The sequence below is a fragment of the Trachypithecus francoisi genome, unplaced genomic scaffold, assembly GCF_009764315.1.
Source record: "Trachypithecus francoisi isolate TF-2019V2 unplaced genomic scaffold, Tfra_2.0 Lachesis_group13, whole genome shotgun sequence".
NCBI classification, from domain to species: domain Eukaryota; kingdom Metazoa; phylum Chordata; class Mammalia; order Primates; family Cercopithecidae; genus Trachypithecus; species Trachypithecus francoisi.
This window is the reverse complement of record NW_022681458.1, coordinates 82,413,300-82,437,230: the sequence shown is the minus strand read 5'-3', so window position 1 is coordinate 82,437,230 and position 23,931 is coordinate 82,413,300. Positions and strand designations below refer to the sequence as shown.

The following is a 23,931-nucleotide window of genomic DNA, read 5'->3' as shown; positions in this document are numbered from 1 at the left end:
GGATAACTTCTAAATATTATAAATATAAACCCCTCTAAGAAACCATGACGTAAGAAACCCCTCTAAAAAACCATGCCAGCCCGGGCAACATAGTTAGATCCTATCTCTAAAAAAATTTAAAAAATTAGGCCGAGCACGGTGGCTTACGCCTGTAATCCCAGCACTTTGGGAGGCCGAGGTGGGCGGATCACGAGGCCAGGAGACCGAGACCATCCTGACTAAAATGGTGAAACCCCATCTCTACCAAAAATACAAAAAATTAGCCAGGCGTGGTGGCAGGCGCCTGTAGTCCCAGCTACTCGGGAGGCTGAGGCAGGAGAATGGCGTGAACCCAAGAGGCGGAGCTTGCAGTGAGCCAAGACCGTGCCACTGCAATCTAGCCTTGGTGACAGAGCAAGACTCTGTCTCAAAAAAAAAAAAAAATTAAAAAATTAGCCAGGAGTGGTGGCATATCCCTGTGGTCCCACCTACCCAGGAGGCTGAGGTGGGAGGACTGCTTGAGCACAGGAGTTTGAGGTTGCAGTGAGCTATGACCACACCATTGGACTCCAGCCTGAGCAATGGAGACCATGTTTCTTCCTTTTTTTTTTTTTTTTTGAGATGGAGTCTCACTCTGTTGCTCAGGCGTGAGTGCAGTAGCATTATCTCGGAACATGGCAGCCTCTGTCTCCCAGGTTCCAGCGATTCTCCTGTCTCACCTTCCGGGTAGCTGGGATTGCAGGCACGCACCACCATGCAGAGCTAAGTCTTGTGTTTTTAGTAGAGAGGGGGTTTCGCCATATTGGCCAGGCTGATCTCTAACTCCTGATCCCAGGATCTGCCCGCCTTGGCCTTTCAATGTGCTAGGATTACAGGTGTGAGTCACCGTGCCCAACCTAGAGACCCTGTTTCTGAAAAAAACCCAAAAACCAAAAATACCCCCCAAATCACTTGTGTTTTTCTTACAGCAATTTAGAATGCTCTTGTACTTCATGTGTAGCTAGCTGATAAACACAGCTGTTTCCACCACCTATTGGTCCATCTGGAGAATCACTCTGTTATCACCATATATAATGAAAAGAATTTTAATTTGACATCATTTGAATTATAATGTACCAAAAGGAAGATTTAATCCTGGCACCTATTTCAGAAGTGTGCAGCCAAGTCAAGATGCCTTTTTGTGTTACTTTCCATGTGGGCATTCAAGATCACACACCCCCCACTAAAGTTTCAAGAAAGGACTTACAAGTCTCACCTCTCCTTCTCTATGCCATGGTCTTCCATTAGGGATGTATTTGTTTGGGTTCTGTCTCTTTTTCTGTCCTCCATCAGCAAACTTACACAATAAAGGTTCTGTGGGGGCTAAGTAAACAGAGAAAAATAAAATGAAACCACAATGATATGTGTATGTGGATGACAAAATGTATTACAAAAATAGGAATAGTGTTCATGCTATAAGGCAAAAGTAGTTCACTCAGACCTTTGTAAAACTGTCCATGGTGAAAAACATAGTGCAGAAAAACATACTAGTTATTATTTCTGAACATTTAAAGAACTACTCTGAGGAAGCAAAGGAATCTTTCAAATCACTTTCATGCTTAAGAGCACACACATTTCTTTTGGTTTTGGGCCCTCTCCAGTTCCACCTTTGGACCGTCACCAAAATAATCTGCAAATGTCAATAGGATTGTGCCATCCTCCCCTCCTCTCCCAACTTAAAATGGTCCCTTAGCTTCCCATTATAATTCCTAAGAGGGACCCTTCACTTCTCCCAGTAGAAAACAAGCCGCCTCTACACTGCTCACACACATATTTTTATTCACAATTTGTAACAATTGGTGATTCATGTATGGTGACTTGTTTGGTGTCTTGTTTCCCCTTCTAGATGATAAGCCCCATGGGGGCAGTAACACTGTTTTGTCTATCACTGTATCCCCCAGTGCCTAAGTGTGTGGACTTTGTAGTTGCTTATTACATCTTGGTTGCATCAATGAATGAATAGAAATAGGTCTCATATGTTCATTTTTGGGATACGTCAGTGAAGACGACTATTGTGAGAAAGCTAAAAATACTTGTCCACCCTATTTAAAGGTGGTCTTTAATCATACAAATGGGTATTGCTTTACTATATATCACTATAGATAGATATGTATATGTTACTATATTACTTACAATATACTTATATATTACTATATATCTATATATTTATATAAATCCTTCTTACAGAATCCGTGAGGCCAACACAGAAAAGCAGAAGATGTAGAGGCTATTTTCAAGGATATATACTCATTAGAGTTTAAAAAAAAAAAAAAAGTCTACAGACAGCATAATAGGGTACCAGTGACTTTTCCTTTTCTTTGCTTTTCTGCAATGGAAATAGCAGTGTATTCCCGAAAGTTGGGCATTTTTCCGTGTTTCTAGTTAATGTAATAAAGGCAATCACACCTTCCTGTCTGGTTCCCACATTCTGTCCTTTGTCTACTGTAGAACCATGATTACTACTTTCAAGTTCTGTTTCAAAGTTAAATAACCATGAAGAGAAAAATATTACTTGTGGAAAATTTACTCCTTTCTCCTGTGCCTCTTATTATCCTAATTCATCTCTTATTTTATTTCACGATTACCCACCCACTAATGATAGGGTGGAAGCAGTAGTGTCTTTCAACACTTCTCTGCCAAAAAAACAAAACAAAACCAAACAAAAAGCCCAACTGTAACTCCTTCTTGGTGAACTGTCTGGGCTGCTGCCTAGCACTCCCTTCTTTTTTCCCTGGTGTGAACCACTCTGGAGGGATGGGTTGGAATGCCAACTCACTTCTGAATGACAACTGGGCAATGGGTATGAAGAGTCAGGAACAAAAATCTTAGGTGTTTGGTGAGACTATCAGCAAGCCTTCGCCCAGATCTAGAGAGGTTAATCCACTGACATTTGAGGTTGTAAGATGTTGACTCCACATAATCTCATAGAGCAAGAGAGAAGATAACAAATTCGGTGGTGCTGGCACATAGTGGGCCTTCTCTGAAAAGAGGTGCTTTTATCTAGAGGGTTTATGAAAACTACGTCCTAGACTGAAATTTAACTTTTTTTTTAAAGAAGTTACTTGGCTTAGCAAGTGATCCCAACTGGCTGTTCTTCTTCATTAGCATAATTTCTTTCAGGCTGGACTCATTTTAGAAGTTCAGTGCAGGCCACCTAAACAGGCAGGTGTGAATAAAAGCAGGTAAGCAGCCAAACCCTGGTGCCCACCTAACCTCAACATGTGCTGAATGACCAAGTGTCCCTATCTGTGGATAAGGTGTTTCTAACACATTTTCCTTCATCTAGACTCCGGCCTGTCAAAGAAAAATAAATCTCAGGTGACAATAAAGCCTGCTAAAAATGCATAACAATGAGGTAAACATCAAGGGAGCGATGACATGTTTGCAAATAGATCATTTAAAATAAACAAATGGAAGAGGATATAGCTGCATCTTTCAAAAAACAAATTATATTTACTACATGATTCTATGCTGTCATTAAGCTATTTTTTTCCCTTCCAAAAGCAAAAAGGGAAGCAGTTACAACAGTTTGTATACTGACAGGCATTCCATATCTTAGGAAAACAAGCTTTTTAAGAATTACAGCCAGTAAAAATAACACATTTCTGAGACAGTTGCTGGCTGCTTGTTTCAGGGAAATAGGAGTACCCCAATATTCCATGTGAAGCAATATAAAATTCTAACTCTTTTAAATTCTCTTTAGTCTATTTAACCACCAAAATTTTAACTCAGTGTCCACTATGTGGCAAGTACACAAGAGTTGGGGATACAGTGGTAGATAAAATAGGGTCCTTGCCTCCTTGGGGCTTGCAGTTTAATGGAGAAGAGAGTGTATCTAATCTCATGAAAACCCATTTAGTCATTTATGGAACACAGCCATTGTTTTTAGAGGTATTTGTTTTCAATAAAAATGCTACCCAGAAGCAAAATACTTTTGATGCAGAAAGTACTTTCTTTGTACTTCTTTGTACAACTGCTTTGACTGTACTTCTTTGACAACTGCTGTTCTATTTACTTGAATGACATTATTACAAACAGCTTCTCCCTGTAAGTTCTTAATGTTTTATTCATTACAAAGATTGTCCATGTGCCCTAGGAAAGCAAATTACATGAAGATTTAAGAAATTTTTAGGTAGTTTAGGTGACAAAAGGGCCTGATTTATTGTAATTGATATGTGGTCTTACCACGATGTTGAGCAAGGGTTAGGTGATCTCCGTTAGAATTTTGGGTAGGAAAAACAAAACACACAGATGTCATGACCCACTTATTTTTAAGTGTGTGTGAGCTTGTTACAAAATGAGAGATCATCATTTGGCCAGCATCTCCTGTGGCTTCTACCAAACCAGCAGTAGTCCCTAGTTTGCCTTATGGAACCAAATATACAGGTTCCAGGTTGAAGAATCAGGAGATCCTACATGATGGTAGCTTGTTCTATAGAGCAGACCTTTCAACTGAACTCCAGTTGTTTTTTACAAGGGAGAGATACTGGAAGACTGACATGCAGAAAACGAAGCGCCATAAATACTAGTCATATGACTTTCAGTGATAGGTAAGTTTGGCCAAATTAATGTAAAAATTGATATGTAACTGTCAGTCTTCTATATGCATGGTTACTTTTCCAGATTAGCAACTTTTTACCTTATTCTGCAAAGCAGTGATTACAAAGAACTCTGACAAATGTTTTGTGATTTAAGATGTATTCCTGTATTAAAGTACTATAAAAATTATATAACCTACCCTTAAATCAACTGATTTTGCCAAATATGCAGAGCACTCTAGGTTAAATTTCCCCTTAATTAGTTGTGATCTTTTAGGTTTGTAAAAGGATTCTCATTCTCATTACCCAAAACTAAAGAGTTATCTTCCTGTTCATCAGAACCAACAGGAACATGCATCTCCAACAGCTTGACAACTGCAGTGTTACCTTGAGCATTTGTTAAAGGCCCCAGGCAACACTGCAATGCAAACACTGATCTCATATTTTCTGGCATCTCTTAAGAGCCATCTAAGGTAATCATGTTACTGGATTCTCCAAAGTGCTCTCAACAGAGCTTTGAGAGTGGGATGGTCTCTTACACAAGCTTGATTTTGTTGTACTAACAATCCTTCCCGAGAGACTGTGAGCTCCATGCATAAGGCTCAGGCTGACTTGCTGCCCATCTCCACCGAGTATTTTCCTTACCGATCTTCTGAAACTTAACTCTACAGTGATTTGCGCTCCAATGTCTTTCCTAGATATTTGTACTAAAAAATCACTTCTAGAATGCCGGCTTTGAGTAAGCACTGTAGCTCACGATGAGATCTGCAAGTCCTCCTCACTTATCAAACAGCTTGGAAGGACTTGGAGCTCTCTAGCGTTTGTAACAGAACGGATCTTTTCCTCAGCAGGTTCTAATGAAGGTCTTCTCCATGCTTTTCCCTGTCAGATGCTGACAGCAGTTAACAGCTGGAGAAACTGCCACTTCCAAACTTCCATCTTTCTAGTTATGCTGTATTTCATCCTAATCAAAAAACTGTAAAATGTAAACTGCCCTTGATAGAAGCTTCTCCATCCATTGTGGAAAACTAGTTCACTCAGCAACTGTAATTAGCTTCCTTTCTGATAATGTTGGCTACTTTCAACATTCCTCAACTCACAAAATGCAAGGAACTAGCTGCTGCTTTTAAAACATTTCAACAAGGATCCAATAAATATTATCTATTTTTTATGGGCACAACATCGTTTCCTGTTTTAGCCCTCTCCTTTTCTAACTGAATTCTGTTGACCTACTCAACCAGTAGGAAGAGCTACAGCTTTTCTCTGTGGACATTATTCCTCCTATGGCTGTTTTGGTTTCTCCTCCTCCCCTGTGCCTTAGGTAGTGTTTCTATCTTCAACCCAGTTTGAGGAGAGAGTAACACTGGTAATATCGTCATGTTACAATCATGTTACCTGATTATATATAGTCATGCTTTGCTCCTGCTGGGTTTGAGTTTTCTTCTTATTGAAATTCTCCTTTACCTTACTTCCCAACCCATCAACGAAGAGTTGTGTATCAGTAAAACAATGATTTCACAATGTTAAAGTCATGTTAAATATGAAAGAAAAACTCCATACCTCCCATGACTCCAACAAACATTTTAATTTTCTGTATTTACTACTTTTCTATGTAGAGCCATTTATTTTTCACATTTGCAATGATAGGTCCTTTCCTTCTACCATTTATGTTGTGGGTCCTTCCCTACCTTGTTTAATGATGACATAGTATTTTATTTGCATAGTTTATTATTGTAACTAACACTGCAGGAACATCTGTGTGTGGATCTTCATCTTTTTAAATTCCAGTGTCAACTGCTATAGCAGTAGGTGTACTGTATGGTGGTATTCTAATCAGTATTCTAACTGGCTCATAATTAGTCTCCAAGGGCTAAAAATTCTGCTTTTGTATTCACTAGTTAGTGACTCTAGGAAAGTTATTCAATGTCTCTGGTCTCATAATCTCTGAAATGGGGATGATAATAGTGCCCACTTCAAAAGATTGTTATAGTTAACATAACAAGTGCTTAGAACAGCTAGCGTTCGTACTACTGTGGCAACAGGGGGAGCTCAAAGTTTTGAATTATGGCTCCTCCTCTTGTTTTCGAATTAAGAAAAATTCTCAGGCGAGGGACACTTCTGGTTCAGAAGGTCTAAACACTTGGGGACTGGCTTGTTATCCATGGGATTTGATTCTGAGAGACTTAAGGAGCTGGCTAGAGTTGCTGCCTTGGCTTCTCACAGAATGAAGAAATGTTGAAGTTATAGTTAAGGATAAAGTTACTGGTGAATGCCTTTTAGAAAACTGTTACACAATAACACCTACAACTTCTACCCAAGAGCCCTGTGCTTTAATAAAATCTTACTCCACTATTTATTCCTCACTGGCAGAACGTGATAGTGAAAGGGTGTAAAACGCTGATTTGTGAGGCTGGCTGTAGGCTGGGTGTGATCGATGGTGATAATTGTTAGAAGGCAGCCTCACCATAAGCCTGGTGTGGGGCTAGAACACCGGTACATCTCAGGTTGTGGGCCCCTGTCACTTTTTAAAAACTAGCCTGCTCCTCCTCAGTAGGAATTAATTTGAATTCTGGATCTGCAAGACTGCCCTTGCCCCACTGGCCACCCAGGCCTGTTCCAGTGCTTTTGCTATCATGACAATTCTTCTTAAGAGAGTATAGCCCTTGAAAGGTATAGCTCATGATGCTGTGTGAATTCAGATCCAGTTCTGTTGTATGTACTGGGTGAGGGAGATATGACTGCACATCCTGAAGGTACCAGGGACATTGCAAATGTCTTCAAGTATTTCTTTTGTCCTAGAGCTACCAAAATTTTCTGTTTTAAAAGGGTAACAATGCTTAAGAGAAATATTAAGGGAACAAAATGGGCAATAAAAACCTCTGAAAAATCTCCAGGCCTTTTACTAGAGTCATAATTTTCCCTCTAAACATTATCTTTTCTGCTACCTGGCATACAACAATGCCCTCCTAATATCACTATACACACAGAGTTATGAAATGTGGGCAAGAGTGGTTTTCAAGCCCCACTGGACACATAACCAATTGGAAAAGTCAGAGTAACACAGAAAGCAGATGTAAAACAAGCTGAAGTCTTTGGAGGGAGTCCGCCAGCAGACACATATGCACTTCATTGGGGCTCCTCTGTGACAAGATGAAGCTGTGAGCGATGTGGCAGAATGATAACAGTGCAACACTGAGAATCTAACAGGCACTCCCTGCCCTTAGCTTACTCACACTCCATTAATGTCATGGAGAGGTTCAGAAAGAGAGATGGGAAATCATACTGTCTCCTGCAGCACTGAACACACTGTTAGCCTTTGTCTTTGAGAGGTGATGGTGGTGGTGGGGGAGAGGCATTTGTCCAGGGAGTCAGGGCGCCAGAGCTGTTCTCAGCTCTAGGATGGTTCCAGCTCACATGCCATACGCATTAGTCTTCTCAAAGACTGTACTCTCTTCCAGGAAGGTCCTAGGAGAGCATTTTTAGACAAACCACTGAATCATGATCATGTGTTTCAGTGTTTTTGCCTGAGGCATGTCTCCTAATTTGGACACTGGTTCTAGATAACTAAAACTTCCCATCTCTGTTTCTAACATTCATTGTGTTAGAAAACTGCCACCATAGTATTTCTGCATAATGGAATTTTTTATCAAGCAAGTATTAAGTGGTTGTTGAAAACCTCTATGGAATTCACCTAGACTGTGTCACGAAGAAGCCATGGGTTCTTTTACCCTGGTTGGGGACCTTCCAAGTAAATCTGACTTACTACAAACAAGCCACCTCCAATATTTCACGGAAAAATGCAGGACTGGGTGGGGAAAGACAGAAGGAAAAGCCACATAAGCAATTATAATTTTTACCCCAACAAACTATAATATACATTTAAAGAAACATCTGCTATAAGAAAAGATAAAGCCTCTTTTACAATATGGTGACATCAGACACAAAAGCACAAGATTTTAAAAGAGCATTACAGAAAGCAGACCGCACTAGAAATTGTGATGTGGTACATTAGATTTTTACAAAACTGTAACCATGTGCTATATTACGTGCCATGCCCCAGGCCAGAGTGGGACACGGTTGGCATAGGGGACCCAGCCATGCCACCGGGTATGGAAAGAATATGCTGGCATGAGGGCAGGCAGTATATAAGTGACAGCTCATGTGCATAGCTGCCTTCCTCCTGCTTAGCCATCTAGAGACTTCCTTAAGAGTGTCACAGCTAGGATGAGTTCATTGTTCAGTTTGTTCATTTTAAGAAAGTATCTTTCGGGAATTGTGTCTAATGTGGGTTTCTTTTCTGTACTTGGCTCCAATGTCATGGGCAAACTGCCAGCCATGCAAGAATCCAAGTACTCTGACAGGAATCATCTTAGATAATTCTGCTTATGCCAGCTAAACAACTTGCATCATTAAATAAACCGTCTTCTGACTGTATTTATGAAATGTTATGTCTACCTAGCAATGAGACTACATTATGCAAACATTCAAGTGGAGGCTCATTCAGCTGACCCCTGCCTGACAATATTTTTGTTTTTTATCTGGTTCTCCTGATAATAATCATATGCCCTCCACAGAGAAACTGATGCTATGGAGTATCCATTCAGGGGATATGAAGAAAGAACGGTATCTAATACACAAACTAGTATTCAAAAGAATTCTGAAGTCACCATGTAAACAAAAAAAAAAAAGAAAAAAAAAAAGAAAGGAAGAAAAGAAAAAATAAATCCATCCAGAGAAGTTGAAAACTCTTTCACATTCTTTGTGCGTTTTCAAGTCTACTGAGTACTTGCTTTTTGGGAAAAGCTGAATTCACTATGACAGTGTGCTTCCAAGTTGGCATTATACATTTAAAATTCATGCCTAAAGGCAATTTAACCTCCTGTGCAAAAAGGTGGTATCCAAAAAGGCCCTCAACATAGCAATGATTCTCAGGAGGAGCTCTGCATGAAAAATGCTCTTAGAAACCCGTTGGTAACTTCTGGTGGTAGGGTGATGCAAAAGCTCCCTGAGTCCAGCACAAAATTAAAAAGAAAACATGGCTCCTGCCCTCAAAGAACATGTAATCTAATTGTCAACCAAGACTTATACGCTAAAAGATCATTACACATACAAAATGGCACAAAATTAAGTGCTAATTCAGAACAAAGAGAACAGCTTGACTGAAAAACTGTACCCCTGCAGTAATGCTCTCAATGTAGAAGGAACTCATCTGTTTCTTGTGTTTCATTTGCAACTTGGCACAGCTTGGAAGAAACTACTTTCTACTAGCTAAAGGTGAAGAGGATCCTACGGTCATTTACATGTGGTTTAGAAATCTAGGGCTTTTGTTTCCCTTGAATGGATGTGACCAGTAGTCTGCAAACACCCTTCAAAGAAAACACCAATGACAAAACCATGAAGTTCTTTAGAGAAAAAAAGAGAATGTCTAATCTTGATCTGTGACAACCTGAGATCTACTTTACTCGAGGAACTGAAGATCTTTTGTTGTTATTAATTTAGCAAACCATTCCTTCAACATGGAAGATCTTATCTTAGACTGATACACCATCAAAACAAAAGTGGCCTACATGTTTTTCCTTCTCAAACGTTCCTTGTTGCACACAAGAATGAGTTAAGAAAGCAAAGAGGTCACAAGTAGGTGGATGAATAGGTGGTCACAAGTAGGTGGAATAGTCCCTTCAAGGGACTAATGTGTGGGGCCCTGCTCATGCAAAGGCTGACACAGTAGAAGCAAGAAAACACCAGCTGGGCACAGGTGCTCAATGCCGGAGGCTGACAGGGTAGGGTTTACCGAAGGCTGCCACGTACAAAATTTCTTCTTTGTCTTTACTTGGGCTGAAGTTAAAAACATTATTTTCTCTTTCCATTTTTTTTTAACTCTACTGATGTTGATGGGAAAACAATACTAACTTAAAAAACAAAAAAAAAAAAGGAAGCTTTTCCACTAGATTGAGTTTCTTGAAATAATTACTTCCAGGTTTTATATTTTATGCTCCAAATTTGTGCATGGAAGCAGTTCAACTTCAGATACAGCCACAGATGCAGTGTGCTTTCAGGTTTTAGTATTATAAGATCAGGTGTAGCCTGTGGAACTGCACATACAAGTTAGTTTTTCTATGAAATGAAACATAATTGAATACAGAAAATTAGAGTGAATTTCTAATGGTAATCATCAGTTATCTAGCTAAAGATAAAACAGTGGAGCTACAGCAGAATAAATACTAAACACTCATTATACACGCACAGCCTTGGTGAAAATGCTCACTTCAATGACTTTTGGCTGGAATGAATCTAACTTCAAAACACCTCAATGCTTCTTGGTTGTCTCTCACATGAAAAACTGGGATAAATATTCTATATAGCCTCTGTGCTTCCTTTCAGGATTGGGTCTGACCTGTGTTTTATGTTATTTAATTAGGTTCAAGTCACTGAATCTATTAACTTTAGTGTGTACATATTTTTGCATAGAAGAAGTGGAGAAAATCTGTGCTTTGGCAAATGGGGCACTCTGTTCTAATTCTTGTGGATTCTGTGGCAGGTGCTCACTTTAGAGACTCCTCCCCCATTTAGAGATGAGTGCCAGTGTCTGCTTTCCCAGTCTGAATATTTGGGATAAATCTTGTTGATATGGCTAATCCACTTGAGACTCCCACAAACAGGTGGCTAGGGTAGCAGTTAAAGGCTCCCTCTCAAGACCTGTACCTGACACTAAGTGAAACCTCAACTTTAACCCTTGGGTATGCTTAGGCAGAAGCTGGAAAGTGGGACTTTTAGCTGACATGGACCTAAGGATCAGTGAAGACTTGCTGATCTGGGATACAGATTGGGAAGTGGCATTACAGATGTATTATGCCGGCTAAGCATAAGATGACTAAAATTCCAGGGGGGAAAATATGGACGAGGTGTATGTGGCTTTTTTTCTTTTTCCCCATTTTAACAATTTCATTACCTCCCCCTCAAAGCAAGGTGATGTGGTTTCCAAATTTTGAAACTTTCTCCTTTCTGGCAGGCAGTGTGCTAGCGGCTAGCTGCAAATCAGATCAGAAGACATTTCAATTTCCCCCCACAGTCTAGCTTGTTAAGAACATAGTATAACTATTAAGTTATAGTGCAGTAAAATTTATTCAAAACCAACAAATATTTGTTTTTGCATAGTATGGCTCAAATGTTGTGGTGGGCATGAAAACAAAAAGCTGAAGATAGAGTTTCTGCCTTCAAGGAGCTTCTAGTTTAGTTGGACTGACACATGTAAACATGTTAAATGCCACACTACAGGGAGGTTTCCTCAAGGTGATCATCTGCAGACAGAGCATAACCCAGCTGGGTCAGAGGAGGTCCTTGCAGGGAGGAGACAAGCCCCGAACAGAGTCTTGAAGGCTGTGGAAGCGACAGCCAGGCTAAAGGGAACCAAAGGGATCTGGGCCATTGGAAACCATGAGAGAGAAAGCCAAGAAAAATGATGCAGCACGCTGTCTTGGAAATACCATTTGGAGGGTACAACATTGATATTGTACCTTCCAATATCAATGTTGGAGGAGGGTAAGCAGGAGGGCAGAGGATGGAGGGAGACAGGACTGCAGAAGTAGGCAAGGGCTCCTGTCACCTTTGGCCTCCCATGCCATTCCAGGAATCCTCGATCTTTCCTTCTAACTGAGAGGTGGTGGATTTTTAACAAGTGACACATAGGTGTATATTTTATCTAAGTCTCTCTGGCTACAGTCAGGGAGAATATCTTAGAGAGGTAAGAAGAAATAGGGCTGATGCAATGGTGCAGATGAGAGATGATCAGAAATTAAACTAGGCAGTGGTAGGAGAAAGGGACGGAGAAGGTAGATTCTAGAAATAATCAGGAATAAAAATTTAGGGACTTGAATGATTATTTGTATGTGAGATACAAAGGACAGAGGAGGCAGGGGAATCCAGTCCTGGGTTTCTAGCTTGGGTGTCGGGGTAGATACTCTTTCTACTAACTGAGTGTAGGAAAACAGGAGGAAGAGCAGAATTAGATGGAAGGTGAGGTAAGGGGGACTAGTGTAGTTCTGGAGAGGATGACTGTAAGGTAACTGAGGTCAGGCAGTCTGAAACTCATCCTGGATGAGAGATGAACGAGAATCAGTGACTATGAATATAAGTAGTAGTTAAAACCTTGAGAGTAGATGAAATTATCAGAATCCTGAGCCAAAAATGGAATTCAAGGCAACACTAACAATTAAAAGCAAATAGAAGAAACAAGTTTACAAAAGAGAAGGATTAACATAAGATGGGAAGAAAATAGAGACAGGTGTAAAAGAAGTCAAAGGAGGACGCATTTGATGAATGAGTGAGGGGTCAGCAATCCCAAATACATATAGCAGACAGACACAGGATAAAAAGAGGGGAAATTCTCCAGATGGGGTAATCAGGAATTAAGAGTTACAGGTTGAACTGTGTGGAGTCCTAACACCCAGTCCTCAGAATGTGATCTTACTTAGAGACAGGGTCATCAAAGTTAAAGCAAGATCATGGCGAGGGGGTAGGCCTTCATCCAATAAGGCTGCGGTCTTCCTAAGAAAGGGAAATCTGGGCACGAGACAGATGACAAAGAGGGAAGGTGCTGTGAGGAGATTCGGGGAGAAGACAGTCATCTACAAGCCAAGGAGAGAAGCCTGGAACAGATCCTTCCCTCATTGCCTGGCTTGGGTGTCTGGGTAGAAGCTGATATCTTGATCTTGGGCTTCTGACCAACCTGCTGACATCTTGATCTTGGGCTTCTGGCCTCCAGAACTCTCAGACACTACATTTCTATGGTTTAAGCTGCTCGGCTTGTGGTACTTTGTTATGGCTGTCTAGCAAACTAATACTGCAAGTTTACCAAGAGGAATTTCAACCACACACCAGGAAATGTCAGATTGGAGAAAACTGAGGCATAAATGGGAAGTAAGGAAGTGAAGACTACACTTTAAAATGCTGGTATGAGAAGGTGCTGTAAAAAACCAGGGTGCTTAGTTTAATTTCTAGATTGCAAAGACTTGAATGATTTCAAGCACAAATGGCTATCTTCTTGAATATTTTTGGCATGAAGTAGTTCACAGTTTTTGTTCACTGAATCCTGTGATTAAAAATGTCTATTGTAGTTATGTTCACAAGTTTTGTTCTTAGTGTTACTTGTTTGCACATTTCCTCCCATTTCCTCACCAATTAGTCTTGCTAGATATCTGTTATTTCAGTAACTGAAATTCAAATTTCTTGGCTTTGCTGAAAAAAAATTAACAAAAGCAAAAGACAGAAACTGAAATTATAGGAGAGTGAGGCAATGACTGGCAGAGCAATGTCTCAATGAGATGGGATCTCAAGGACAGCTTTGAAACCCTTGTCTATGAGACTTTAAGAAAGGAGACTGGTAAGACTGGATGTGGGTGTAGGTCCCCTTGCTGGGAGAGAGCAGGAAGCTGACGGAATTTCTACCTGGTGATTTCAATTTTATTCATCAAGTAGGAAGTGAAGTCATCTACTTGAGAGTTAGGGAGGGGGTCAGGGAGGGGACTGAGCAGGCTGGGGAAATTGAGAACTGCTGCTAGGGAAGGGTAAGGAAGCTGAGTGAGGACTGGTGGTGCTGAGCAATTGCTCAAGCTGAAGACATTTAATTTGTGGTAGTGCCAATCTTTGCCTGCATGGATATAACAAAAGTGGTGTGGGTGAATTATGGCAGGATTAATCCAGGTTCAGTATTCTGCCATGATAGTGTGACCAAGGGATGGGGTGCAAGAAACAGGAGAATGCCACTTAAGAAATGATTTTAACACTCAAAAATGGAGACCAGATTTAGTAGGAAAGTTCTGGTAAAGGAGGATGAAGGGAAAAGAGAAGGATCCCTTTGTGTTTCAGATCAGGGTTTGTGGGAGTTAGACTAAGTGTGACATTAGAATGAAAAACCCATGAAGTGTGGTGTTCTTGATAATGACAACACAATGTAAAACCATGGGAGAAAGTGGTCAAAGTGGAGTGGACACAAAGGCCATAGGAGGTGAGGTCTAGGCACCACACACTGCTCAATGGATATGATTCAATGAAGGGAGGTTCACTGAGGATGGTGATAAGGTGGTTTAGAAGCTGGCTGCTGCAACAAAAGAGGAGTGAATTGCACAACGCTTTATAAGCCAGCTCCTTACCACTGCTTCCATTAACATTTAAACATCCAATGCCTATGCCTAGGGAGAGGTGAATTTTTAAGTCTTATTTGTAAATCCAACAAAATGCATCTTAAAGAGCAAAATGAGGGGTTTTTGTTCTACTGACGTCATCATGTGCTAAAGTTAAACATACATCATACAGAAGACTACTGATAAAGTTTCAGACAAACAACATACCAGAAACTCCTGGTGGTGTCTTAATAAATTTTCCATTAAAATGACCAATAACAGCTTCGCATTTTTCTGTTGATTCCATCCTATTTATAATAAAAATAGAATACATAAATATTTAAAGGTCTCAGCTTTTCTCTTGTTCTGTACATGCATAAACATTCTTATAGGTTTTTTGGATACAAATGAAAGCTAGTAAAAATGTGAATATGATAAAGGGTCTATTCTACCTTTTATCTAACTGCTACTTTTGTACTTCTATAGTAAAATGATAACTGATAACAATAAGAGTATATTCTGAAGCAAAGCAAGAATCAATTATATTGAGTGTTTAAGATCAAGTATATCAAATGTATAATTTTATTCTAATTGTTGTAAAATTGAAAAATCAATACACAATAGCTTTGTTAGCCATAATACTGAATTGAAGAAATAACAGTTTAAAATACTAGGGTATTTTCTACTTGCTAAAATACTAGTCATTTTTAAATTGTCTTTGCTTTTACAAATTCACAAAGTGACAGACTAAAAAGTCATGATAACAGCCAGTATCAGTGAGAGGGTGCGCCTTATATGCTTCTTACATTTGCTTCAGGTTTAAAATTAAATTTAGTGAAGTCAACTATATACCTTGTCGCCTTGGCTTTGGAGGAGTAAAGGTTGGAGGCTAACTTTACAACTTATTCTATACCTACAGGTGGATGAAAGTATCTGAGAAACATTGCTAGGAACTTAAATTACTTCAAATTATTTTTCTTTAATGGAAGAAACACTGAATAATCTACTAAAACCACTCTATACACCTGGACTACTCAGAGTTACACCTTAGTTTTAACAAGCAGTGATAGTTTCAAAAAACAATGTAATTTAATTGATTTCTGTCTTTGGATACAGAAATGATACAACTTGATCTGTTTTCAGAACACCCACAGAAGTGACAAAAAGATGCTAAGCTATTCAGTGACTCACTTGCGTCATTTTAGCCAGTGCAGCATATGCTGGAGATGCTGGCCTTGGTGACTTACTACTAGTAGGATATTTTAGTTTTATGATAAAATTATCTGGCCTGACAGAAAGAGCAATGAACTAAAAATCCAGATGAACCAAATTCTAGCCCCTGCTTCATTATTTGGCAGTTAGGTAACAATGGAAAAGTTCCCTTTTTGGTCTCAATTTTCTAATATATACAACAACATGTAATAATAATGCTTTGTTGTTGATATATCACAGGTCTGAGGTAAGATGTGACTGTCATTTGTATATAAAAGTAAACTCTCAGAAATTCTTCCTATAAAATCAAAGTCAATACTTTAAAATATGTACACATTATTTGTTATTGCACGGTATTAATACATTTCTAATTAATGCATCATATAAAAATCAGCTTTGGATTAGAATTTTGATAAAAATCAAAGAGCTTTCTATTTAGTATTTTTCCATCAGAAACCAAAATAACCACTACTCTGAAGTGTGTTTTTTTTTTTTTTTCCTGGGGAGAAAAAGATAAAAATTAGATGGAAGGAGTAGAGGGCACTTTAGCTATAACTAGACTTTTTTTTGGGGGAGAGAGAGAGGTCTGTCACCCAGGCTGGAGTGCAGTGGCATGATCATGGCTCACTGTATCCTCCAACTTCTGGGCTCAAGCAATCCTTCTGCCTCAGCTTCCCATGCAGCTGGGATTATAGGCATGTGCCACCATGCCTGGCTAATTTTTAAACTTTTTGTGGAGAAAGGGTCTCGCTCTGTTGCCCAGGCTGGTCTCAAACTCTTGGGCTCAAGCAATCCTTCCGCCTTGGCCTCCCCAAGTGCTGGGTTTATAAGTGTGAGCCACTGCGTGCAGCCCCTAGAAGATTTTCTTTCTTTCTTTTTTTTTTTTTTTAAGACTAAGTCTCGCTCTGTTGCCCAGGCTGGAGTGCAGTGGCATGATCTCGGCTCACTGCAATCTCCATCCCCCAAGTTCAAGCGATTCTAATGTCTCAGGCTCCCAAGTAGTTGGGATTACAGGCGCCTGCCACCATGCCCAGTTAATTTTTGTATTTTTAGTAGAGACAGGGTTTCACCACGTTAGCCAGGTTGGTTTCGAACTCTGCCCGCCTGGCCTCCCAAAGTGCTGGGATTACAGGCATGAGCCACTATGCTTGGCCTCGATTTATTTCTTTAAAAAAAAAAAAAATCTGAAACAGAAATTATAAAATGTTAGTATTTGTCATATCTGTGTGGTGGTTACACAGGTATCATGTCCTTGTCTTACTTTTCTGAATGTTTTACATATTTCATTTTAAAACCTAACCCATTTACTTTCCTGATGAATCAAATTTCCATCGAATAAGAAAAACATGATTTATCTATTGAATTCAGGAGACTGACTGTTATTTTTAAAAAGTTAGAAGTATCCTGATCTAAGGACACACACCCATTCAGAACTTTTGCTCATGTGATAGTTCCTTTCCATGAGGACCCAAATATTTCGTGTGCTCAGCTTCATGAATTCTAATGAACTTGCAAAAGATCTGGAAAAATGCAGTCTGGTATTTACACATAATTTAAGTTTAAGGTGCAACTGCTCCCATAACCCCAGCTGAAACTCTCTCGTCTTGGTCATTTTTAGTTTTCCAAGGTAACGAGGCAAAGCTATTGTTGTTGACATAATAAAGACAGGGCACAAGGCTTACCTAGCAAAGCCAACACCACGGCTTGTACCACTGGAATCACGTAGTATCCTTGTAGAAATAACTTGTCCGAATGGTTTGAGCATATTTTCTAGTTCTTGCTCATCCATGGAGAGTGGCAAATTAGAAATGTACAGGTTGGTAGGATCTTGTTCCTGTTGCTAAAACAGAACAGAGTGTTGTCCATTAATTTCCAACAGAAGGTGAGATATTTATGTTAACACACCTATTTTTATTAGCTACTTTCTTTGCTCAAGTCCTTTTAAAGTACTCAGAACCTCAGAACACCAAAGTCACCTTGGATGCTTGAAAACAGTGTCTGAAGCTTGGACAATCTGTGCAGACCAGACATGATCCCACCAAGCCCTTCTTAGCAGATCTGGAAATGGCACTATTGAGTTGGAGAGAATGCCCTCATGGAACCACAACTCTCATTTGTTTACGGTGTTTCTAAAAATAACCGACCTCTCCTCCACTGTTATTTTTAGGAGTCCATTTCAGGCACACTATTGCGCAGGAAACTATTACTGCTAATAATTCAATTTAGAGATACATGAAGGATTCTGGACCAAGTCATCTATAGTCCAACAGGGATCTGCCCAAATTCCCATCCTCTGCTCCATAGCAAAGTTCATACTACTTTTGAGTCATGATCAGCAATAGTAAAAACAGCTAATTTAACGAAAACAAGAAATCACAAGGCCATATAAAATAGTTAATTCTGGGTAGGGCAAATTTTAGACTCTTGGAAAAGCTTAACTCAAGAGTAGATGGGGGAGGAAATACTTTGTTCAGAGGACATGGCATTGACTTGGGACCTGAAGATCAAGCAGAAGTCAAGAGGCTTGCAAAAGGCTATCTAAGGGGTTTGGTTTTACTTTGTCAGTCACTACTACTTCAACTTTCCTACTTAAGCAGTGCTGAAAGCAAGGAGAATAATTATGTATCTATAGGCAAAAGGCAAGGTAGCCTTGCCAGAGCTGCAAAATGTTCTTGAAGTCATGTGTTTTATCTTTAAAAAAAAAGTCATGTAAATTTTGCAATCTACTTCCTATCTAAGTTTATTTTAATGGAGAAACAATGTTTTTGATCTAATACCAGTAAGTAACACTGACACTCCAGGAAGATAAGCCATGCTTATCTTGTGATATCATGCACATGAGTTGCATAATGACATTTCAGTTAATGGCGGATGGCATATATGATGGTGGTCCTGTAACAGAGATGAAAACTTCCTATCACCTGGTGATGTCTTGATGATCCTGACCCTGTGTAGCCCTGGCTAATGTGTGTGTTAGTGTCTTAGTTTTTTATAAAAATTTAGAAGGTAATAAACAATAAATTTTAAAATAGAAAAATGCTTATAGAATAAAGGTATAAAGAAAATACTTTTGTACAGCTGCACAATGTATATGTTTTAAGCTAAATATCACAAAAATCAAAAAGTTAAATTTAAAGGTTTATAAAGTAAAAAAGTTACAATAAGCTAATTCATTAATGAAGAAAAAAAATTTTTCTTTTTTTGAGATGGAGTCTCGCTCTATGCCAGGCTGGAGTGCAGTGGCATGATCTCAGCTCACTACAACCTCCACCTCCTGGATTCAAGCGATTCTCCTGCCTCAGCCTCCCAAGTAGCTGGGACTACAGGCGTGTGCCACCATGCCCAGCTAATTTTTGTATTTTTAGTAGAGATGGAGTTTCACCATGTTGGCCAGGATGGTCTCCATCTCTTGACCTTGTGATCGATCCACCCACCTTGGCCTCCAAAAGTGCTGGGATTAAAGGTGTGAGCCACCACGCCTTGCCAGAAATTTTAAAAAATAAATTTAATGTAGTCTAAGTGTACAGTGTTTATAAAGTCTATAGCAGTGTAAGGTCTTAGGCCTTCCCATTCACTCACCACATACTCACTGACTCATCCACAGCTACTTCCAGTCCTCTAAGCTCCAGTCATGATAAGTGCCCTATGAGGGTGCACCATTTTTATCTTTTGTACCATATTTTTACTGTACCTTTTCTATAGATACAGAAATACTTATCATTGTATTATAACTGCTGACAGTTCACACCATTCTCCTGCCTCAGCCTTCCGAGTAGCTGGGACTACAGGCACCCGTCACCACGCCTGGCTAATTTTTCGTATTTTTAGTAGAGATGGGGTTTCACCATGTTAGCCATGATGGTCTCGATCTCCTAACCTCGTGATCCGCCCACCTTGGCCTCCCAAAGTGCTGGGATTACAGGCGTGAGCCACTGCACCCAGCCATGCTTTAAAGTCTTGATTCAACTTGAAAGTTTACCGATGAGGAAATAATATTAAAAAATGCTATAAATCAGAATCCCAGAAAGAACTGGGCTCTTAAACCACTCTTTGATATAGTGAAATAGAGTAGACTAATGCAGGAAAGTATTTCCTATGATGTTAATGCACTTGTTTTCAATAGCAACGACCCTGTCAGTTAGAAACCTAATTTCATTTGGGATGACCTTTAGTGCTAATGTTATTTATGTTTCTTTTCAAATGGTCAACATATCCTGCAAACATTGCCCACAAAGTTGCAGTAATTAAAAAAAAACAACAAAAACGGGGGGGGGGGGGAGAAACTCCAAGCTGGCAGCACATGCCACAAAATAACAACGTGTCCATGAATTCTTTTTTTCCTAATCCCTTCTTTTCATGGGTGTTTTTTCTTTTTAAATTTTACTTTCTTTTTAGCTGTTGTCCATGCATTCTTATAACCACACATTCACTGTGAACAGGATATACAATACATGCAATAACTGGTGGTGGTTCTTGAAATGAGGATAGTTTAGTATCTTTAAAATCAGTGACAACCATAACTGGCTTATTATTTCAATGCTATGTCTGAAAAAAATACTTATTCTTTCAATTATAGGTGACCAAACATAAAAATGGGGTCAATGGGCCTCCTTTGTCCCTAGACATGGAAGGGGTTCACGGGTTTCCATAACAAGCAGAAAACTAGATCCCACATTGGCTGTCAGAGGGATAAACAGCTACTAACGTTCACGTGAGTAGAAAAGCCAGGCTCGGAAGTCCTGCACAGCATAAAGCACTCAGTCACCATCCGAAAGAAATGAACAAAAACCTCCCCGTGAGTGTGCAATGGTTCCTAAAACGCAAGAACAGGGACTTGGCAGTAAGAGCAGACATCTGTTTTCTCTTTTACGGAATAGGTTCAACAACCAGCAGATAGCCGGTCACTGGCATGTGACTGCAAACTGCTCAGAGCATGGTTGAAGCTCTGGATGGAGAGGGGGAATTACATTCCTGCTCGTGTGACTGCCTATTTATTGAAAAAAATGTGTAAACTTCCCAATGGCCAAACAGCACATGAGGATTTGCTGACCCCCATCAGGCAACAGGAAGAAATGAAAGGCCTACAGAAGCCACTTTGTTAATAGATATAAACAACATCCATTCCCCTTTTCTGTCTTTGTAGCTCATTATCTGCGTTTCTTTTCCTTTTATAGAATCTGAGTCTTTTATTTGAAAGATGTAAACATTTGTAACATTTGCCTAGTTTAACATAAACAGGTTTTCCAAAAGGCCCAAAGCCATTAGGTTAAGTTTCATCAGTGTACTTGAAGGATATAATTTTTAACTGTCCCTTTCATAATTCTCAGTATCTGCCCAAGCTTGGAAAAAAGTTATTTTCTTAATTAATTTATTTGATCATCAACAAAACAAACACTAAAAACCTACCATATGGCAGGTACCAGGCAAAGCACTGAAAATTAAAACACAAATAAAAACCAATCACTGGTCTCTAATGCCCTCATTTTGCAGTTTTGCAGCAATTTAGTTTTGAATATTTGTGGGGTTCTTTTTCAACTTAGGTAACCAGTATGTCAAACAATATTATATTTCTGCCCCATCCTCTAAGTGATTGCCCTTAATTTTTTTCTGATTATATAAGGATGAAAGACTTTTAATATATAGCAATATGAGTTTTCAACACATTATAGTTCACTAGAGGAGATTAGTTCACTAGAGGAGAGTGGAAAGTGATGGGTCCCCTCCCTATCACGCAAGCACAGGGGCTGGACTTAAACTTCTTTTAAAAATCACTTCCCCTCTGGGTGTGGTGGCTCATGCTTATTAATCCTAGCACTTTGGGAGGCCTAGGCAGGTAGATTGCTTGAGTTCATGAGTGCGAGACCAGCCTGGGCAACGTGGCAAAACCTGGTCTCTGCAAAAAAATACAAAAATTAGCCAGGTGTGGTAGTGCGTGCCTGTTGTCCCAGCTACTCAGGAAGCTGAGGGTGGGAAGATCGCTTGAACCCAGGAGGCGGAGGTTGCAGTGAGCCGAGATCGCCCCACTGCACTCCAGTCTGGGTGATAGAGCCAGATCTTGTCTCAAAAAACAAAACAAAACAAAACAAAAATCATCTCCGCGAAAGATGTGTGTCAGGTGCTCCTTTATCCAGACAGCATAAAGGGGCTAAGTCAAGTCTAGATACTCAAACTCATGGTTCTATGGCATAGAACGATAAACGCACTGATATTTAAAATACCTCTTGTAACTTTAATGATATCATAAAAAAGAAATCAGGTCTAGGAATCTCAAGTCATTCTACAGGGACCTAAAGAAATTCACAATATGCAGAATGTTGGCAGCTGGCCAGCACCTCTGAACCTGAGTACTGGTCCTCGCCACAGATGATGGAGGAAGAGGTCCTTTTCCTTAGCCAATTTATAGTATCAAGCTTTCTAAAGAGGTCTTTGAACAGTGCTCATTTTCAACCTGGGGGAAAGCTAGTATTTGAAGAGCGCTGTAGACATGACATATAGTGCCAGTCTATACCCAGTCCAGTTTTGAATAAAAGCATTGTAAAGGCTTCTTCAAAACAGTGTATAGTTAATATTCTATGCTGCTTAATATTACAGGCATTGGAAATGATGCCTAGGTAAGTGGTCACTCCAACTGAAGCCTCTATATTCTTAACAGATTGCTAAAATAGAACTCTTTCTAATTCTGTTTGAGGGGAGACTACAAAACAATGGGTGTTGGGCACTCCCACATTCCAGAGTGAGAAACCAGACCACCTAAAGACAGCCTGAAAGGAGCTGGCTGAGAACTGGTTTGGGACACTTAACTGACCACCCACCTCCTGTCTGTGTCTAAGAGACTGGAGAGAATGAGAGTGAGCATTAATTATGGGGAGAGAAACACTGAAGCATTCCTAGTCTCACCCTGTGAATTGCTTTCCTCTCACCATCAGTCAAGCAAGAGGGGCGACCACTCAGGGAGCTTGATCTGTGTCTTAGGAACCTGAGTGGATACAACAGATAGATGTCCCACTTAAAAATCTAAGGAATCTTCAAGGAGAAAGGATGAAAGGCTGACAAGTGTGGCCGGGAGGTAACTCTCTCCAAAGGATGACTGGCAAAGGTAGATCAGATGTGGGCCACACAGGTAGAGTTGGCCCAGGGTTGTGTTAGATCCTCCCAAGGCTGCTTCGAGGGGCAAGAAATCCCAGCAGAAAGGGGTTGAAGATAGACCATTAGATTATCAGGAGCTGACCATGTCAACCTGAGGACATGTATTCTTTCACTTCAAGGAGCTATAGGAGAAAGATCAATTTAGCAGAGGTAGGGATGGAGTTGGTTAAAGATCTCAGAAAACCAAAGCATTCCATGAGAGAAAGCATCAACATGCTGCCTGGCTACAGAAATCAACATCAGATCACCTCATTGTCAGGTCATCCTTTTCCAGCACACCAACCCTGAAGGGGTTAAACAAAGCCACGGCCAGTAAGCTGAAGGAAGAGTGAGAAAAACACGAGCTCTGGAAATAGGAAAGAAATTCATCATTTGCTCATCTTACTATAAGCTTGCTACTTGCAGCAGACCTAATCCAGGGAAGGAAGAAGCTTCAGCTGAAGATTCACTACATGATACTCAAAATTTTTGTCAAATAAACAGTATTGGAGTATTAAATTACAGGCATCACACACTTAACATCATAATCTGTTCCTGAAAATCAGAAATTGAGCATCAAAATGTTAAGCGAGAGCCTATTTCAGATTATGTTAAATAGGAAAAAATTATAATGTATTACACATCAGTCATAACCCTCAACCAAATTTTCTAAAATGTAACTATTTTATTTTCCTATTTTTTTATAGTTCCCAAAAATGTAACTAAATACATTCATCATTACATCTGTCTCTGTGCATGTGTGCACACATATAACAAATGGTTCTGCTGGGATGGAAACACTGCTTCCTGATCACCAAATAATCAATATGGTTGTCAGCCAACAATTGCTTTTTAGGCTGTGATGTCTCTCTCAGCACCAACAATATCCAAGACACACATCCTTTATGTTGACTCTCAGG

At 39.8% G+C, this 23,931-nt stretch overlaps 1 protein-coding gene across 10 annotated transcripts in view; it reads right to left on the bottom strand.

Annotated features, from left to right (window-relative positions):
* The window catches only part of RBMS1 (RNA binding motif single stranded interacting protein 1), a 215,636-nt gene that overhangs the window by 13,551 nt on the left and 178,154 nt on the right, over positions 1-23,931 (bottom strand). For 8 of the 10 annotated variants that reach the window (XM_033231317.1, XM_033231318.1, XM_033231322.1 and 5 more), the window contains 3 exons: positions 17,569-17,726; positions 14,903-14,982; positions 1,226-1,341 (listed from right to left, as the gene is read on the bottom strand). In XM_033231317.1, the coding sequence (XP_033087208.1) occupies positions 1,226-1,341; positions 14,903-14,982; positions 17,569-17,726 (354 nt within the window). The remainder of the gene's footprint in view (positions 1-1,225; positions 1,342-14,902; positions 14,983-17,568; positions 17,727-23,931) is intronic. The other 2 variants (XM_033231323.1, XM_033231321.1) reach the window with 1 other exon arrangement.